This window comes from Pyrus communis, chromosome 8, assembly GCF_963583255.1.
Source record: "Pyrus communis chromosome 8, drPyrComm1.1, whole genome shotgun sequence".
NCBI classification, from domain to species: domain Eukaryota; kingdom Viridiplantae; phylum Streptophyta; class Magnoliopsida; order Rosales; family Rosaceae; genus Pyrus; species Pyrus communis.
The window spans coordinates 3,476,108-3,494,822 of NC_084810.1; the positions used below are offsets into that span (position 1 = coordinate 3,476,108).

The 18,715-nt window shown below is 35.2% G+C and overlaps 1 protein-coding gene across 1 annotated transcript; it reads left to right on the forward strand.

The window, feature by feature from the left end:
• Nucleotides 1-7,857: 7,857 nt before the first annotated feature.
• LOC137742213 (probable LRR receptor-like serine/threonine-protein kinase At1g53430) lies at nucleotides 7,858-15,925 on the forward strand. The gene is made up of 24 exons (XM_068482008.1): nucleotides 7,858-8,172; nucleotides 10,229-10,400; nucleotides 10,489-10,560; nucleotides 10,677-10,745; nucleotides 10,848-10,913; nucleotides 10,995-11,066; nucleotides 11,281-11,352; nucleotides 11,436-11,507; nucleotides 11,626-11,697; nucleotides 11,821-11,889; nucleotides 11,977-12,048; nucleotides 12,152-12,223; nucleotides 12,335-12,400; nucleotides 12,553-12,612; nucleotides 12,743-12,778; nucleotides 12,865-12,908; nucleotides 13,003-13,370; nucleotides 13,495-13,693; nucleotides 13,790-13,924; nucleotides 14,002-14,123; nucleotides 14,321-14,531; nucleotides 14,604-14,841; nucleotides 15,053-15,203; nucleotides 15,336-15,925. The coding sequence occupies exons 1-24, from the start codon at nucleotides 8,058-8,060 to the stop codon at nucleotides 15,738-15,740; spliced, it is 3,030 nt and encodes a 1,009-aa protein (XP_068338109.1). The 5' UTR covers nucleotides 7,858-8,057; the 3' UTR covers nucleotides 15,741-15,925.
• Nucleotides 15,926-18,715: the final 2,790 nt, after the last annotated feature.

The following is an 18,715-nucleotide window of genomic DNA, read 5'->3' on the forward strand; positions in this document are numbered from 1 at the left end:
TTGATTTTGACTCAAATTATTAGATATAAGACCAGTTAGTAGTGAATTATTAAGTTTAATCCTAAAGATTTAGCTTATCAATTTGATCTATTGACTTTTGATTTAACTAAGTAATTTTCTTATTTTAAAACTGTGAGTCATGACTCAGTATATTTTTCTGCAATTATTCGTTTACACTTTTTAACTTTGATTTGTTTCATTGTTCGCTTTTATATTGTGATATAGGATCTCAATCTGTATGCATGCAATGAATGCATGAAGAAATAACTCGGATGCAACCAATATTATGTGTGGAAAATCCCAGGCCAGCATTCATTCTGGAACATGAATACTTTTCATCATGGAATTTTTCGTCCTTTCTTTTTCTATGGTACTTTTGGAAAAGAGATCATCTTCTGATCTTTTTCATCAATATCATCTTATAAAGTGATTTGGATCTTTGAAATTTCATTTAACAATTCACTTGTTTTGATTTCTTAAAAGATGTAATAATTTTTTGTCGTTAGATAAAATTTCAAAGACCCGAATCCTTTGATTCGGTAATCTTGATGGAATAAATCCGTACTTAGGGTAGAGCACTGTTTCCAGACGCCAGCAATTAATTATTTAAGTCTCAAGTCCTGCATGCAAAGACGTACCTAGGAAAAGTTGTTTGCCTAGACCACATAAAAGGCCACAGCTTTCATCTGTTTTCACTATTAACAGCTTTTTGGTCCAACATCTTTGATCTTCGATGTCTTTTTGTGCTCTTTTATTTTGTGTAATCAAAATTAAATTACGTTAATATTTTATATTTTTTTATAAAAATAATAGAATAAAAATAAATAGTAATATAAAATATTAATATTACTTAACCGCATAAATAAAAAAACACAAAAAAACATCAAAAGTAGAAGAGTAGACCATCCTTATCCCTCCAAATCAACCAGTTAATGCGTTGAAGCATGATGTTTTTGACTTTGAATTGAATCCGCAGGTCAAGCCGACGGTTTTGAGCTGACAGCTAGGACAGGAGTTATGGGATGCCATAGCTGGGAATTAATCCAACAAATATCGCAAGTAAATTATCATGCCAAGAAATAATAATAATATAATCATATTCAACTTGCGTAAAGAGCCATGTGATCGTCCGACACATTCGCACATTTTAAATTCATCCCCGTAATTCTAAACCTGTGAATTTTCTAACTTTATTCCCAAAAGCCAAAATTACTTTCCAGTGATGACAGGGATGGAATCATAGAGCAAGAAAATAAAGGGAAACTTCAGTCCAAAGAGCAAAACGGGATAACTAGGATGACCTTAGACCATCTCCACCGAAGGATCTAGAGAATCAAAGAATCGAAAATAATCCGAAAATTATTTTCAATTGATGACTAAGTCAAAGGGCTTATGAGCCACACGGGATAAAAAAAGGGCCAAAGGGCCAACCGGTTGGCCATCTTCAGCCAGCCAGCTAGCCTATTGACGGCACTTACTTTTTTTTTTTTTTTCTTTTCCCTTTGCCCAGTCCACTTTTTTTTTTCTACATCATTTCTCACATATTTTTCACAATTTCATATTATATTACTCATTTTATTTCAATTCTTCACATTTCATATTATGGCCTTTTGGCTTTCGGTTGGAGACGGTTTTTTGTGACAGTGCTAAAATGAGTCCTATGACCCTTTGGCCTTCAGTTGGAGATAGTAAGAAATATAGTCATGCACTGTTCATTAAAATATTAATTTCTTAAAGGACCAAATGGCTAAAACGAGCCATCTTACCCTCCTTCGGTTGGGGATGATCTTAGAGCTCCAATTATATCAAATTGATAGAATATCAATATTTGGATAACTTGTGTGATCAAGATTTTATTTTTCTCTAAAAAGATTTTCAACAACACGACTAAAGATAAGGGTGGAATTAATGATCTTATGAATTATATATGTTAATTTGTAATACTGCCCTACAACAAGTCAATGAGTTCTAATCAAAGTATTTTTTTAAACAAACGCTATTATCTAGAATAAGGGGTTTGCAAAAGTGTGATTCAAATTCGTTTTTGACGATAATCGAACCTAAGATCTCTCACTTACAAGTGAAGAGAAATACCACTAGACCGTAGTACAAAGTGTTGTTAATAGAAGAGTTAAATAGGTTTCCCAGCATGATAATTGTTATGTGGATCAATATAGCTAAATCTAGTGCTTAAACGTACAAGCTCGCAAATTGTTAGTTTTACTTCCTATATATACATATTTTCTGTTTAGAAATATTGTTAATAGAAGAGTTAAATAAGTTTCCCAGCATGATAATTGTTATCTGTGAATCATTTCTTTCCATAACCTTGAGCACATAATTTAGTATAATATGAGCACATAAAGTAGAATATATATATATATATATATATATAGTAGTTTAATGTGCAAAACATATCATTTAACCTTATTAATTCAATTTTATAGGTACTTCTTCCGAAAAATAAGGTTATAGCAGTACGTAAAGATAGGTGGGCCGGGCCGATCCAAGTTAGTCATAGACACTGTTCTAAAAATCTCTGCCTAGGCGCTAGGCAGTTGGCCACCACCCCGATTAATGCCTAGGAGTATGAAAATTAAGAAATAATGCTTAGACCTGATGAGGCACCTGCCTAGCCCGCCAGACCCGCCTAGGCACCTGCTTAGGTTGCGACTCACTTAGACAGAAAATAGATAACTTCCATTTTGTATTTTTATTTTTTTTAATAAATTATAAGAGACTTACTAAATAGTTAAATGAACCCGCATTATATGTTTGTTCTTTATGTTTTCATTATGTTTTGATACTTTATAATATATATGTCATTATATTTTGTAGTTTATGATGAAATTATATATATTTTAAGTATAAACAAACACTTATTTACACGAAATATAATAGATTTACTTAAATCTGCCTAGTCCGCCTAGGCGCCTGCTAAGACCCCGCCTAGCCGCTTAGGCGTTAAGCCCCAGCCCGCCGCCTAACTGGTGCCTAACGTTTTTTAGAACCTTGGTCATAGATGAGCACATTTCGAGCTCAAGCTCATCATTGGTTATTTTATTTAAATTAATAGATAATTATAATTGTTAATGTATATATATTTTTAGTGTTTTCAAATACTTTTTTGACAAGATAAATCGTTCTTTCCCAATGCAAGTGCCATCTTTATCCAATCTAATGCAAACAATATGTAAATTTGTAACTTAATAATGTGTTGTAGCCTTTGAATTGGAGATGCCATAGACTAATAACTACCACAATTATTTTTTCTCTTTTTTTTTTCTTTCAAAAAGAGGGATAATTGGTGGCAAACCACGATTTTTTTTATATCTCTTATAATAAACAGTTGTTTACAAGAATAACATTTGTGACAGTTCCTAGTATTAAAGTTCTTTGGAAATAAATATCATAGAGTCAAATCCTTTTTAAAATACTAAAAATCAAATTTTCAAAAACACTACCAAATGACCATGGTTTAAGACTTACGTCGCCTCCCGCCCCTAGCTTTTTTAATGTTTATATTTTTTATGACCAATGTCTTACGAGAAGAGGTTGGTGAGTTTATTTTTTACCTTGAGTACAAAATTGTTGATGTTTATATTTTGTTTATACCTTTGTACCAGGGTACAGCCATTAATTGGTTCTGTCTGTAATTTATGTAGCAAACATTACAATTGAAAGTGAACGATGATGTAAAGATATTGTAGTGCAAGCTTAAATTTGTTGAATATGTGCTTAAGAATGAGATAAGCACTGTAATGGCAATCAAGGATGCTGAAGACAATATCATCTAAATACTGAAAAAGAAAGTTGAATTGATTGATGAGCTAACAAAGAACGATTTATTGCCTCACTTCAAGGATTGTGCGCCAATTGAAATTTGAAGCTACAAAAGATTATAGGTTGTTAACATCCATGGATTTTGAGACATTCACTGTAGAGGGGCGTATATGATGCCATTTAAGACGACTTGGATAAGGCCAACACAGACTGGGTTAAGTTGGAATTTGCAGAGAATGCAAAATCATTATGGTTGAAAGATTTGGTACATCTTACATAAAGAAATATAGGTACATTTTACATGAAATATATGGTGCAGTTTACATAAAAAAATTGGAACATTTTACATGTAACAAAGTGGTACATAAAAATTGATACATTTTACAAAAAAATTTGGTACATCGTACATTTTACATATAAAACTTAGTACATTTTACATAAAAATTTGGTACATTGTACATAAAATATTGGTACATAAAAAATTGGTACGTTTTATATAAAAAATTGGTATATTGTACTTTGGTACATTCATATAATTTTTTTTTACTTTGTATTGTATATTTATATGTGGCTCTCCATTATTGTGATGTCATTTCGAAATGTAGGCCTACCATGCCTTCAATCGTGAGCATGCTAGAATATGTGGTTACTGTTCAAGAGTTCATCTTAGATCCAAATCACTCATCAAGTAATTGAAGGCCTACCATGCATTTAGTTGCAAGCATGCTCATGATGTTAATAGAAGAGTTAAATAAGATTTTCAGCATGGTAATTGTTATGTGTAAATTCATTTCTTTCCATAACCTTAACCACATAAATTACGTACAATATGAGCACATAAAGTAGAATATAAATAGTAGTGTGATGTGCAAGACACAATATTTAACTTTATTAATTCAATTTGGAGGTACTTCTTCTGATAAATAAGGTTACAGTAATACGTAAGAGTAGACGGACTAGACCGACCCAGTTTAGTCATCTGTGAACACATTTTGGGCTCAAGCCCGTTATTGGCTATCTTAATTAAATTAATAGATAATTATAAATGTTAATATAATTTTTAGTTTCAACTATTTTTTAATAAGATAAATTCCTTCTTTCAGTGCCAACTTTTATCCAATCTAATGCAGAACAACATGAAAATTTTAACTTAAAGATGATGTAGCCTTTGAATTGGAGATGCCAGAGACCAATAATCACCATGGTTATTTTCGTTCTCTTGTAATACCTGCCCGCTTACAAGAATAGCATGTGTGACGGTGCTTAGCATTAAAGTCTTTTAGAAATGAATATCATAAAGTCAAATTATTTTTAAAATACTAAAATTAATTTTTCAAAAACACTATCAAATGACCATGTCCCAAACGATTAGATTTGTCCTCTCAGACAAGAATAGAAGAAGAAAAAAAAAAAAAAAAAATCCCCTAGGCATTTTTCCTATTGTGCCAAAGATTTAGTCCAAGTGAGTGATCTTGCTAGCACAATCGAATCCCTCACTTCATATTTCGTTACTGGTGTTTCAGTGCAGATACTCTTAAAAGTTTAACACTCAAGGAACTTTCTCGTGAATAATCATGAAGAGAAAGAATACAAGCACAATGATGATCTATAAAGTAGTGCACACACGACTATGATTCATGTAAGTAATTCCGTCCCCTTCTTTATTTGTTGCATTATCGATTACAATCAATAAGATATGTTACTGAGATTAAATATCGTGTTTATTATTTATTTTGCGTTGAATATTTAATTATTATAATTGAATTAATCCCAATTATATGCTCGGAAACCTCCATATATTAATTTTATTGTCTTTATCTAATTTTTGTTTATCATTCCTCACATAATAAGCATGTTAACGCTTAAAACTAGTGAGGCTTCCAGATGTTGAATAAGAGTTGGTCCTTTAGTGGATTTGGGCTTTGCAATTAAGAAAAATGAACACAGAATTTCAGTGATTCACCTCATAAAATTGGATTACGTCTACTGGTTTTTATTTATTTATGATGAACTGAATTACACGTAGCGTTTGGCTATAGAGCAGTATATTTGTCTCTTAATTCATCCGACCCTTTCTAAGGGGTTCTTGGTCTCCTTTTGCGGGCATTCTCCTAACAAGTTGTCATCCTCTTCTTTAGCCAACACGTGGCAACGATGTGGCTTCTTCCTAGATCCTCCGTGCTAGAGAGCCCGATATGTCAACATTTATGCCATTTTGTAGGCTTTCTGAATGGGCATGTAACTATTATTTGACTCAAGTTAACATCTGAATGGGCATGTCTCCTCTGCTCCTAGGTCTTCGTGCCTAAAAGTTGTCAGAAATGACTTCACCCTTAAGTGCTCAAGAGTGGCTTGCAGGGGAAGTGCTCGGAGTGATCGAAGGCTAGACACTCGAAGGCCCTGAGTCCTTGGAGGCGCTCAACCTCACTTTTGCCAGGTTCTCTGGGCCTTGACTTTCCTTGGGCCTATGTTCCTTCGGCCTATCAGGGTTAAAAAGACCCTGCTTTAGCAAGGTCAAGGAAGCTCTGTATGTCTGTCTATTGTAATGAAGTTGAAATCTTGATTAATAAAATTAAAATCACAGTGATGAAAATTTAATTGAAGGATAGCTAAAACGGAAAAGGTGTTTGTAAAAAGACAATACTTGCATTCATCTCATGGGGTGCACCTCCTCATCCAGCCCTCAAGATTAACCTTTTTTAATCATACGAATTTATAATTGAAATTGTTTAATTTCTTAATCATCATTTAAAAATTTATTTGAATTTGAGATCGTTTAGTCATTTATATGTATCAAATACTTGGACGGTTTATCATGAATATGTTATTTAGTAACAACGGTATCTTTTGTTCAATTAATATGGATACCTAAATGATCTTTGATTTGATTGATAGAAATGATATTTAGATAATAATTAAGAAAATAATGGTTGTGATTATGAAATTTGTATGGTAAAATAATTTTGTTATAAAGGGTGGACAATGTGGTAAATCCCATGGGGTGGAGGCAAAATTTTTTATTTTTTTTCTGGACAAAGATGCAAATATTTTTCTTTGTCAAATATGTAGTTACCAGTCAGGATAATATTTTTTTCTATTAAATTTTTTTTTTTAAGTTCGAATCTCATAAATAATGAGTTTAAAACTAATCACAATAATTTATTATGACTACTCACTGTGTGATTTAGGCCAAAATATCTCACTCCTTAGAAAAATAATATTTTTATATAAAAGAATGATAGTTTAAGACATTACATAAAAAATTTCATCAAAATGAACAAAAGTTTACACACCATACATCATGGACCGGATTGATTTTTACACTTTTTTTCTTCTTCCATCACTCTATCTTTTTAGTCATAGAATTGAAAGAATCAATGATAAATCAATGGTCTGAAGCAAAAGAAATAAGTTTAAAAAATGAGTCTCTAAAAGTCACAACACGTTTCGTTTAAAATAATAAAAGAAAAAAGTCGCAACATGTATTGGAACATCACATTTCATTGGATAATGTTATGAAAATTAAATTTGTAAATAAAATTTTAGAAGCTAAAGAATATGAAAGTTGATGATTGGTCTATTATTTAAACGTTGATAAACGTGCTCCTTCCTATTAGTGACACATCATTTACTTTGCATTATCTCATTTATTCATTGAGTAATGTTAAGGAGGCTAAATTTGTAAACTAAATTTGCAAACTAAATGATATATCACCAATAAAAAATGAGTACATTTAAGTAATAATTTAATCATTCACTTCTATGTTATTTAATTTACAAAATTTAATCTAGGACGATTCTTTTTCATTTTGGTCAAGGTGCTTAAAAGGAAGGAGGGCGGAGGGATATCACAGAAAACTGAAACTTTTGCGTGTTATTTTATTGACCGCCATGACCAATGCAGTTTGACGCTTTCCATAACCACAAAGCAAAAACACTGATTTTTCTCACTCCTTATCGGCGGCCCGGCGGTCCTCTCTTTCTCTCTCTTTGGCTCTCTCTTTCGCATCTCTTTCCTTTTGACTCCGTACATTGTATATGAACCAGAATCTCCCTCTCTATATCTCTCTATCTCTCTCTCTCTCTCCAAAAAAACATACTCACCTCTTTGTCCCTTTCCCTCCACGCCAAAAACCATCCACTCCCTCTGTTTCTTTCTCTCTCTTCTTTCTATTTCCGTTTTGTTGTCGTTTGTTGAATGTAAAGACAATAAGATTGGAATTTGGTTTTGCTGTAAACATCGAAGAAAAGCAGTTATTGCGTCCTGGAGGAAAATGAGATTCATGTTTACGAGTTCTGAGATTGTTTTCGTTCTTCTGCTGGGGTTTCTGGCTTTGAATTGCTTCACTGAGTTCGAATCGAATGCTCAACTTTTGCCTCTGGAAGAAGGTAAGTGCTACAATCCTTCATTCTCGCTTTAATTTTTTTTTTTTTTTAAATTTAACGGCAAATATTTTCTAGGTTTTTGGGTTTAGCGTTCATTGAGGAGGGCATTGCATTGCAGTTGGTTTTGTGTTGTGAGCTGTGACAACTTCTCTGTTTGGTTGCTAAGAAAATTGCAAAAAAGCAAGGAGATTGAATTCCTTTGCATCTGTGTTGTGCTAACTGCAACTATTAGTATCAGAGATTTAAAATCTTTCTACTCAACTTTTCTTCATTTTAAAACAAACATCTTTTAGTTTTGGCTTAAGAAGATCAGTTTCAACCGTATTTCTTTATAAATATTCCCATTTCTTTGTTTTACACATAGGATCCTCATCTTAGGGGAATGATTTATAAAAGAGTTTCATTGTTATCGTGACGTTTTTGTCAAATAAAACAATGTCACGTAAAAACTTTTCTCCACATGATATTGCAATATTAAATGAGAACGCAACGATGACAATAATTCTGTTTGATGCCACATGCATTGTCTTCCCAGTTGGCTCTGTGCTATTTGTATATGAGATTACAGTTTTACCCTGCTGTGCCAGTGCAATTGGGAGAGAAAAAAAAGATGATGATGAGGGACATAATAGTCCTTATATAATTCACATGAGTACAAGTTGCAAAATGGGCAGTCCATCTGTCTGCACTGATGTTACATGTCTTGAAACCTTGAAGGAGATGAGGACATAAACCTGTTCCAAATCTACAAAATCTTCTTTCTTTTTCATAAAATAAAAAATAGTTATTTTAATTTAATTATCTTCATGGTTGTATTTAATTTAATTCAATTATCTTTATCTGTTTTGTTTGTTGCATATTTGATTATCATATAGCAAAATGTTGTAGGTTGATTGCCTCACAAGTGTCCAATAATTACATAATGTGGCAATTTCTTAATACCAATGATTGCATAATGTGTCCAATCAAAACCAAATGACAAACGATTTACTATTTTTTTTTAATAAACAATAATAGTTGCACTAAGCAGATAAGGAAGTGGACTAAGCCTCACAACGAGTTAGCAATAATGAGGTTTAAATTCTTTTTTGTCGAGAATCAAACGCAAGACCTCTCACCTGCAAACTAAGAGGAATACCACTAGACGGTAATACTAAGTAGCTGTCAGCTGATATACTATTTAAAATATTAAATTATGAATTATATTATTTTCCTGAATAGAGTTTCACAATTAATTTTAGGTCGACCGGAATCAGGTTACAGTTGAGTTGGACGACTACGTAAATGCCTTAGAAGTGTGAACAAGGGGCACATGATCTAGTTTTTTGACTAAATGGTCAGACCCAAAAAGAGGATATTTTTAAATATATATGAATATTGACCATTGTTTTTCTGCATATTGAATTTTGACCACGTGATGTTCTTCAAGTTGCTTCCATATCTGCTATATTGTTTTGGTTTTGGCTGAAAAGTCTTCTACCAGAACTTGTCAATATATTACGAAACATTTGTTCAAATTTGTCAACAAATCCCACGGAAATGTAATTTTATAACCTCTATTTAATATCGTAAGAACCTCATAGCCGTTTTTTATATGACAAGACCGTTTATATTTTAAATTACTTAAACTATGAGTCGGGATATTTGAATTTGGTTATAAGCAGGCATACCGTCCTGACCTACTAGCCGGAGCAGTTTGATGCTTAGATATGGGTCCGAAATTACCCATAAAACCTCAATGTTGTAATGTGATTTGGGTTGGTAATGTTGATTCTGAAGATGATGGTAAGTGTGGGTTTGTGCTTGGGTTGGGTGTGACTTGTGAATTCATGGGTGCGGTGAACAGTTTTGATTAGCTGTGAACATGAAGTAAACTAATTTCATCTAAAGTTGGGTGCGATGAGTAGTTTTATAGGCAGCAATAAAAAGTACTATATAGCATAATTGGTAGTTGAAGTGGTAGAATTGTGTTATTTTATTTTTAGTTACCTCTAATCTTTGTTTCTCTAAGTGAACCTATTTACTTAATATCGCTAATCGATTTTTGCATACGTTGCAGTGAAAATTCTTGAAACAATTTCCAAAAAGTTACACAACACTCACTGGAACATCAGTCAAAGTTCTTGCCAAGATGGTGGAGCAGGCTTCTTCAAATACTTCACTGAAGATATTCTGAGCAATGTCACTTGCAACTGTTCCTTTCCAAGCAACACTTGCCATGTCACAATCATGTATAACTTTGTTGGTCTGAAGTTCTATTGTTCTTAGTTCTGTTGTTCCTTTCTAATTATTAGTTTTGCTTAAATGTTGGTTTTATAGTGAGATGAAGGGTCTCAATTTAACTGGAGTTATACCTGAGGAACTCGGAAATCTTACACATCTGGAAGCAATGTAAGTGATACACATATTTACGTTTTTTGTCTCTCAGCTTATTGAATTTGTTTATGGACGTTAGCTGGGGTATGGACTGTGGAGATGAATTTCTATTGTTTGTCCGTATTAAACAGTGATCTCACTCGCAATTACATCAATGGATCAATCCCTGCAAGCCTCTTTCATGCTCCTTTTCGCGCTCTGTAAGTGATGCCTTCATATCACCGAGACCTTAAGTAGTGGTCGTGTGGCCACTTTTAGCATGTGTAGGCCTAACATGTAATTTAACTGTTGGTATGCTGCAGGAATCTTTTGGGAAATCGACTCAATGGTTCAATTCCCATTGATGGCTTTACTATGCTTACAGAGTTGTAAGTATTGCAATGTTCTTTGCTTATTGACAAAAAGAGAAGGAATGTGCATAACCTTGACTGCCAAATTGCATTTTCCAGGGTGTTGGAAGATAATCAGTTTGAAGGGCATCTTCCCCAAAACATCGGAAAGCTAACTAACTTAAAAAGACTGTAAGACAAAATTCTCATTTCTATTCATCATCGAAATCTTTCATTAATTATCCAAACAATATAGAAAACTTTTGTTGATTAATCAGAAATTTTCAATCAGACTATGCTCTTCATGTACATATGATTAGCGTCAGCTCCTTATTATGTATGTAAATACCGGAGAAATCTATCAGCTTCGAAATAAATGCATAACTGTCTCTTTCATTTTCCACAGCCTTCTTTCTGCCAACAATTTTACAGGGACTATACCAGAATCATACGGAAACCTAAAGAACTTAACTGATTTGTAAGTGATGTGGCACTACTCAATTGTTTAGATGTGTAGTATTCTTGAACAGACAATTTCACATCTTCTTTTACTGCCTGCAGTAGGATAGATGGGAGCCGATTATCAGGGAAGATACCGAGTTTTATTGGAAACTGGACCAAACTTGAAAGACTGTGCGTGCTGCTCCTCATTACATTCATCTCCCATCATTCACTTATTTAAATCAAGTTTTTGAATGTTGGTTAATGTGTATACTGTTTCCGCTGAAGAATTATATTAAATCTACTGCAGTGATATGCAAGGCACATCCTTGGAAGGCCCTATACCTTCGATCATATCTTCGTTGAAAAACTTAACTGAATTGTGAGATCACCGCTCCTTTATCTTGTAATTACATATTTAGGGTATTGATCTAATGATTGGTTGCTAATTCGAAATCTGCAACAATAAAACAAATAAATATTTCTGATGTGTCCTTTGTATCAGGAGAATATCTGATTTAAACGGAAGTTCACCGTTTCCTAATTTGAAAGATATGAAGGATATCAAGCTAGTGTGAGTATAACACAGCCCTATCAAAATTCTACTTCCGTGTAATTAGTAATGCAGTTATGCTAATTTATGTTTGCATCTATGACTCAGGACTCTGAGAAACTGTTCAATTAGTGGTACAATCCCAAATTATTTTGGCGAGCTGAGACAATTAAAAACATTGTGAGTGCTTTTAGAATCAGTATACTTATAGATGCACAAATTTATCGTCACCACACTGATGTAAGCTAGTATATGATGGCTTTTTCCTCTGTCTAACTTGTAGAGACCTGAGCTTTAACAACTTGACTGGTGAAATTCCACAAACGATTCAGCGTGTTGACACTCTAGATTATATGTAAGTCAATCAAATAAAAGAAGCATTCGTTTATTCGAGCAAATGCTTCGTGTTTTATTTATTCATTGAGTTAGCTATGTCTGCACCGATCTTAAGAATTTAAGCTTGCAGGTTTTTGACCAACAACTCACTCACCGGAGAAGTACCAACCTGGATATTGAACAGAAAAAATTACTTGTCAGTCTATACTCTTTTACTAATCTATGAAGTTCTGTTTATCTATGTTTATTTCTTTATGTGCAAAATGCTAGCCAACTTCGATTTCAATTTCAATTATGCTTCTCTATGAATCTAGAGTTGTAATAAATCCCATGTAAAATCTGTTGCAGGGACTTGTCTTACAACAATTTTACAGGATCGCCTTCTGTTAGTTGCCAGCAGTTGACTGTGTAAGTCGTTAATATCCAAACCCAAGTACTGTATTCTTTCTATGTTATTCTCCAAGTTGTTATGTACTTACTACATGCTCTTTCTTCGTTGGATATTGTTTACTAGCTAATTCCATTGATTATTAAACAGGAATCTAGTTTCTAGTTATTCGTCTTCAGAAAACTTGTAAGTTTTCTAAAACTTTTACTTCTCCTTTCATCAACCTTTGCAAGATGTATGTATGACTAAGCCTTAATTCTTTCAATGTGTAGATGGTGCTTAAAGAAGGACCTCCCTTGCTCGTCAAAACCGAAACGTGAGTTTAGGTTCATTTAATTTTCTTCTTCCATGACCATGCAACAACTTATGTCATTTATAAATTTCTAATACGATTATTGTCACACCTACAGACCATTCCATATTTATCAATTGTGGAGGGAGGAAGATGGAGTTCGAGGGTAATGAATACGAAGAGGACTTGAGCACTGTGGGACAATCACACTTCATTTCAACGTCTGAAAGATGGGGTTATAGTAGTACAGGGGTATATATGAACAACGATGATGCAGATTACATCGCAAAAAACACATTTTCTCTTAATGTGGATGGTCCAGACTTTTATCAAACGGCTCGCCTTTCTCCTCTCTCACTCAAGTACTATGGCCTTTGCATGTTAAAGGGTAGTTACAAAGTTCGGCTCCACTTTTCTGAAATAATGTATACCGATGACCAGACATTCAGCAGCCTTGGGAAGCGCATATTTGACATCTCAATTCAAGTATGAGTGGATTTTTATTATTGTTGAATTTTCGTCTATGTGCTGGTTTTACAAGATGTGGTTTGGCTATTCAGTAAATTCGGTGGAAGCTAGCAAGTAATGTTGTAGTTTGATTCTTGCGCAGGGGAATTTGGTTTGGAAGGATTTCAATATTATGGAGGAAGCAGGAGGTGTTGGTAAGGTTGTCGTCAAAGAATTGGATAATGTTATTGTTAATGGCAGCACTCTAGAGATTCACTTATACTGGGCAGGGAAAGGAACTACTGCCATTCCCAACAGAGGTGTCTATGGGCCTCTTATATCTGCAATTACTGTGACACCAAGTAAGTTTCACCCGTGTTGTAGGAAATTATTTTTTATTTTTTTTTGTTTTTCCTACTTGCATGCCTCTTAACTTCATCAGAACTTTTACTTCTCAGATTTTAAGGTTGATACTGGGGGGCTATCTGCTGGTGCTATTGCCGGTATTGCAGTAGCATCATTTGTGTCTGTTGTATTGGTTTTGGTAGTCCTCCGAAAGGCTGGTTACTTAGGGGGTAAAGACGAAGATGAAGGTAAGGATAATCTCTGCATACAAAGTTTTTCATATGCCTCGTTGTATGTTATTTTCTAAGATTCTTCCTTGTGGCAGAACTGCGTCGTGGGTTGGAACAAAAAACTGGTTATTTTACTCTACGACAAATTAAAGCAGCCACTGGTAACTTTGATCCTTCAAACAAGATTGGTGAAGGAGGTTTTGGGCCTGTTTACAAGGTAATGATTACTTCAACAATATTATTTTTCACATTTGGCGTTGGCAGTAATAGCATGATTGTGAAATTTAATGATTACTAGCGCAAGAAATAGTTCCCTCCAAAACCCATCTTCTGCCGGAGAGAGAGCTTGTTGAGCGGATAGAGAAATACGTTTTATATTGATGTGAATTTGAAATAACCTTCCTCAATTCGTAGGGTGTACTGTCAGATGGTTCTATAATTGCTGTTAAGCAGCTTTCGGCCAAATCAAAGCAAGGCAACCGTGAATTTGTTAACGAGATAGGCATGATATCAGCTTTGCAGCACCCAAATCTCGTGAGGCTTTTCGGTTGCTGTATTGAAGGAAACCAGTTGTTGCTTATATATGAATACATGGAAAACAATAGTCTTGCTCGCGCTCTTTTTGGTAAACACTTGCAACATCTTGAGCAGAATGTCAAATTTGGTATTTGTATCTGATTTCTCTGTAAATTTGTAGGTCGTGAGGAACAACGGCTACATTTGGACTGGAAAACAAGAAAGAAGATATGCTTGGGGATAGCACGTGGATTAGCTTACCTTCACGAAGAATCAGTATTGAAAATTGTGCATAGGGATATAAAGGCAACCAATGTGCTGCTTGATAAGGATCTAAATGCCAAGATATCTGACTTTGGTTTAGCTAAGTTGGATGAAGAAGAAAACACGCATATCAGCACACGAATAGCTGGAACAATGTGAGTGTTATCTCTCACATATTTGAACTTCACTATAATGCGTTAGTATGACTGCTTTACAACATTCAGTGTTAATAGGTCAGGAAGACAGCATGGTTTATGTATCCAAAGATATTGATACTCTAATTTATATACGCTTCTCTTAGCCTTTGTTCGCTGTTGATTTATGGCACCACACTCACTGATCTGGAGTTATATGCTATTTCTGCAGAGGTTATATGGCTCCTGAATACGCAATGAGAGGTTACTTAACTGACAAGGCAGATGTTTACAGTTTTGGTATCGTTGCCTTAGAAATTGTTAGTGGAAAGAGCAACACGGGTTACAAGCCAAAGGAGGAGTTCGTGTATCTTCTTGATGGGGTAAGCTTTATCCATTCTACTCCATAATCCTTGGAAGATCTTCCTGGTCCACTCTTCTTGTTATGAACATTCAAAATGTCCTTAAAATAAACAAAATTTATATGTTCTAAGAGGTGCTAAATGTTTGTGAAGGCCTATGTTCTACAAGAACAAGGAAACATGCTAGAACTCGTGGATCCAGATCTTGGTTCAAACTACTCTAAAACGGAGGCGATGACAATGCTGAACCTGGCGCTCTTATGCACAAATCCATCTCCCACTCTCAGACCAACCATGACTTCTGTAGTAAGCATGCTCGAAGGCAAAACTCCAGTTCAAGCACCAATGAAGCGCGGTCCAGTGGAACAAGATGCAAGGTTTAAGGCATTTGAGAGGCTATCACAAGACAGTCAAACCAACGTTTCCATGCTCTCACAAGATAGTCATGTACGAGGCACGTCAATGGAGGGTCCGTGGGTTGATTCCTCGGTTTCTCTTCCTAGTAAGGATGAGAATATGGAACATTCTTCAACAAGCAAGCTACTTAATAATATGTGAATTTTCACTTTTTCGGTGATGAAAAGCTGAAGAAATGAAGCTTTTGAAATTATTTTTTCTCAATTCAATTGCTCCATATTTTTGTAAAGGAGATTATGAGACAAATATGTTTTGAAGTTATTGAAGAAGAATTGGTTTCTTGATTTTATTCTACCAGTTAATGTCAATATTATATTTCTCCCACATTTGGTGCAAAGAAACCGGCATTTTCTTTCTTCACCCGGCATTTTCTCCCACATTTGGTGCAAAGAAACCGGCATTTTCTTTCTGCAAGTGTTCAGTGGACTGGTGTTAAGAGATAAATGCTGGGTGTGACTACAGCTCCCTTGAAAATAGTGTTCAAGTATTCATTTTCATACATTTCAATCGCCAAATGACATGACATTGTTGTACATAATACATCAAAATCCAACATTTTTTACGAACGATAGAATTTACAATGGGATAAACCTCCGCGGAAAAGTTATGTACCAAATCAAACTCATCATAAACATGTTGGGGTGAGACTTAGAGTACACAGCTTTAACACAAGTGTTGGAGAGACAAAACAAGTAAACAAATTACTTGTATTACACAAACAAAATATTACAACACTCTCAAAGGACACTCTTAAGAACAATGACACTCACTTACTTTCTAGAGACAAACTCTAGAGCACTCACACTCTTACAAGACTACTTACAAGGCTTCCCACTCTCTTACTTAGCTCTTCTTAATTGATTGGTTGCTTGTTGATTTGTTGATACAAATGGTGTGGATGCCTTCTCCTTTTATAGGCATGGATGGAACCTTGGAGAAGCATGGACACACCATGCTAGAGATATCTAGATAATTCCACTAACTTCCTAAGCTAGAATTATCTACACTAATCTTGCATGTTGGTGGAAACCTCACCATTCTTCTAGACTCTTCCACCAACTTAAGAAACAACATTCTAGTCATTTCTACAAAGTACTACTTTAACTTGGATAATCTAGCTAACCAACCTTAGTGAATGTTCTAGAATTCTTTATTCTAGATTTGTGTAGGTCCTTTAATGAGATGGGGTTGATTTCTTTAACAAAATGTGTATCATCTTCACATTTATGTGAGTTGAATCAGGGATATCCTCCAACTAAGCAGATACAACTACCAGTAGACAAAATACGAGTTTAGTTTCGAGATTCAACGTTCAAGATTTGTTTTGATGTATCATCCATTACTCCATACAAGTTGGTGAAAGAAAACAATCTGGAAATTCCTAATTGAGCTAGCCGGGGATTCACCTGGGCAGGTGTGCCACTCGCCAACAGACAGATAACACTCCCACTATCGCTCAAAGTTTTTGAAGATTTCTTAGATTGAGACATGAACAAGTCCAGTGTTGAATTGTGTATCATGATGCGCCCTCCAATCTGAACCGCCTACTTGTCATTTAGCATCCCAAGAAATTAAAGGTATTGCCACGTCATCTCTTTCCCGCCTATAAATGGTCCTCCATACAGTTATTATAGTTGCAAATTGCAGCCCTTTCACTCCCTAGTCTAACTGTATCCAGTTCCAAGTGCCACTTTTTTGTTCTAATTCATCACCATGGATGAGCCAGAAATTCTTGATACCGGTCTTCCTGGCGATCATCGTTTCTTAAAAACCCAGAATGGTTTATGGAGTTTCGATCCCAAATGTGACGTGAATTCACACCAATTGTTCCATGTCCTGAAATGTTCTGCGCTGAAACTAGCCCTAGATGGAGCTGACAAGGCGATCATGGTCCGAAGGACGCTGAAACCTAGCTTTGCTGCATGCAAATCTCGCTCGGGGTCAAGTAGTGAACATGGAGAAGAAAGGAGGCCTAGTTCGGATTGGAGTGTGAAAAATGAGGTTGAAGAAAGAAGAGATTTTATCAATTTGGCCGAAATGGTACATTCTCCATTACGAAGCTACAATCCGTTTCTTTTGAAAACTTTGACGTTCGTTGTGGCATTACCGATGAAAATCATAGATTTTCAACTTAGTCTAGTGGTCGCATTTTTCACGCTTCCAATTCGATTATCCTATTTCTCGTTCATGCTCTTCTTGTTTCCATTTCAAACTCTCAAAAATGTACTAAGAATGTGCAGTGTCATATCTAAAAATGTTACCTCAGCGGTATCCCGCCGCGTGCAAGCTCAAAAGTCAGTGGCAGTGAATGTAGGGTTTGCTTTCTTCGGGTCACTCTATGTGTGTTCCATGCTTCTTGGAATTCTGGCATCCGGGTTCGTACCAAGTGGATTTATTATGAGACACTTGGTTGAGAATCCGATTCAGACAACAGAAGCCCTCAACTTTGATTATACCAAATCAAGTCCAGTTGCTTTTGCACCACTCATGTCATCTTCTCGTGTCAGTAGCGACCGTGCGATACCTTATAACCACAAATTGCAGCTCACTGTCTCGTTAACTGCACCTGAATCCGAATATAATCACAAGCTGGGTGTTTTTCAGGTATGACATCTGATCACAGATTGTTGGTATGCACCACATTTTTCAGCCAAGTAAATTCTATATGCCTAATTGAAATAGCATTTTTGTGACTTACCGTTTACCGTTTCTTGTGCCCCAAGGTAAGGATCGAGTTCTTATCAGCAAACGGCAGTGTCAAAGCTAGCTCAAGCCATCCGTGCATGCTGCGATACAAAAGCGGGCCAATTCACTTCATCGAAACATTTCTCAAAACCGCTCCTCTCATTGCCGGTTTACAATCAGAAACCCAAGTTCTGAACATAAAAATGAGTGGACACATTGAAGGACTCGAGCCGACTGCCTGCTTGAAGGTGATACTAGAGCAAAGAGCCGAGTTCCAAAATGGTGCCGGCTTACCTCAAATTTACGCTGCATTACTAGTGCTCGAATCTGAGCTTCCTCGGTCGAAAAGGTTTGTTTGGAAGTGGAGGAGAACAATATTTGTGTGGACAAGTCTTGTTTCATTTTTGGCAGAGTTGATGTTCATCCTATCA

Coding starts and splice junctions, on each gene's coding strand:
- LOC137742213 (XM_068482008.1), top strand. CDS start 8,058: ATGAGATTCATGTTTACGAGTTCTGAGATTGTTTTCGTTCTTCTGCTG. Junction 12,779..12,864: donor TATTCGTCTTCAGAAAACTT/GTAAGTTTTCTA, acceptor TTCAATGTGTAG/ATGGTGCTTAAAGAAGGACC. Junction 13,371..13,494: donor TATTTGACATCTCAATTCAA/GTATGAGTGGAT, acceptor ATTCTTGCGCAG/GGGAATTTGGTTTGGAAGGA.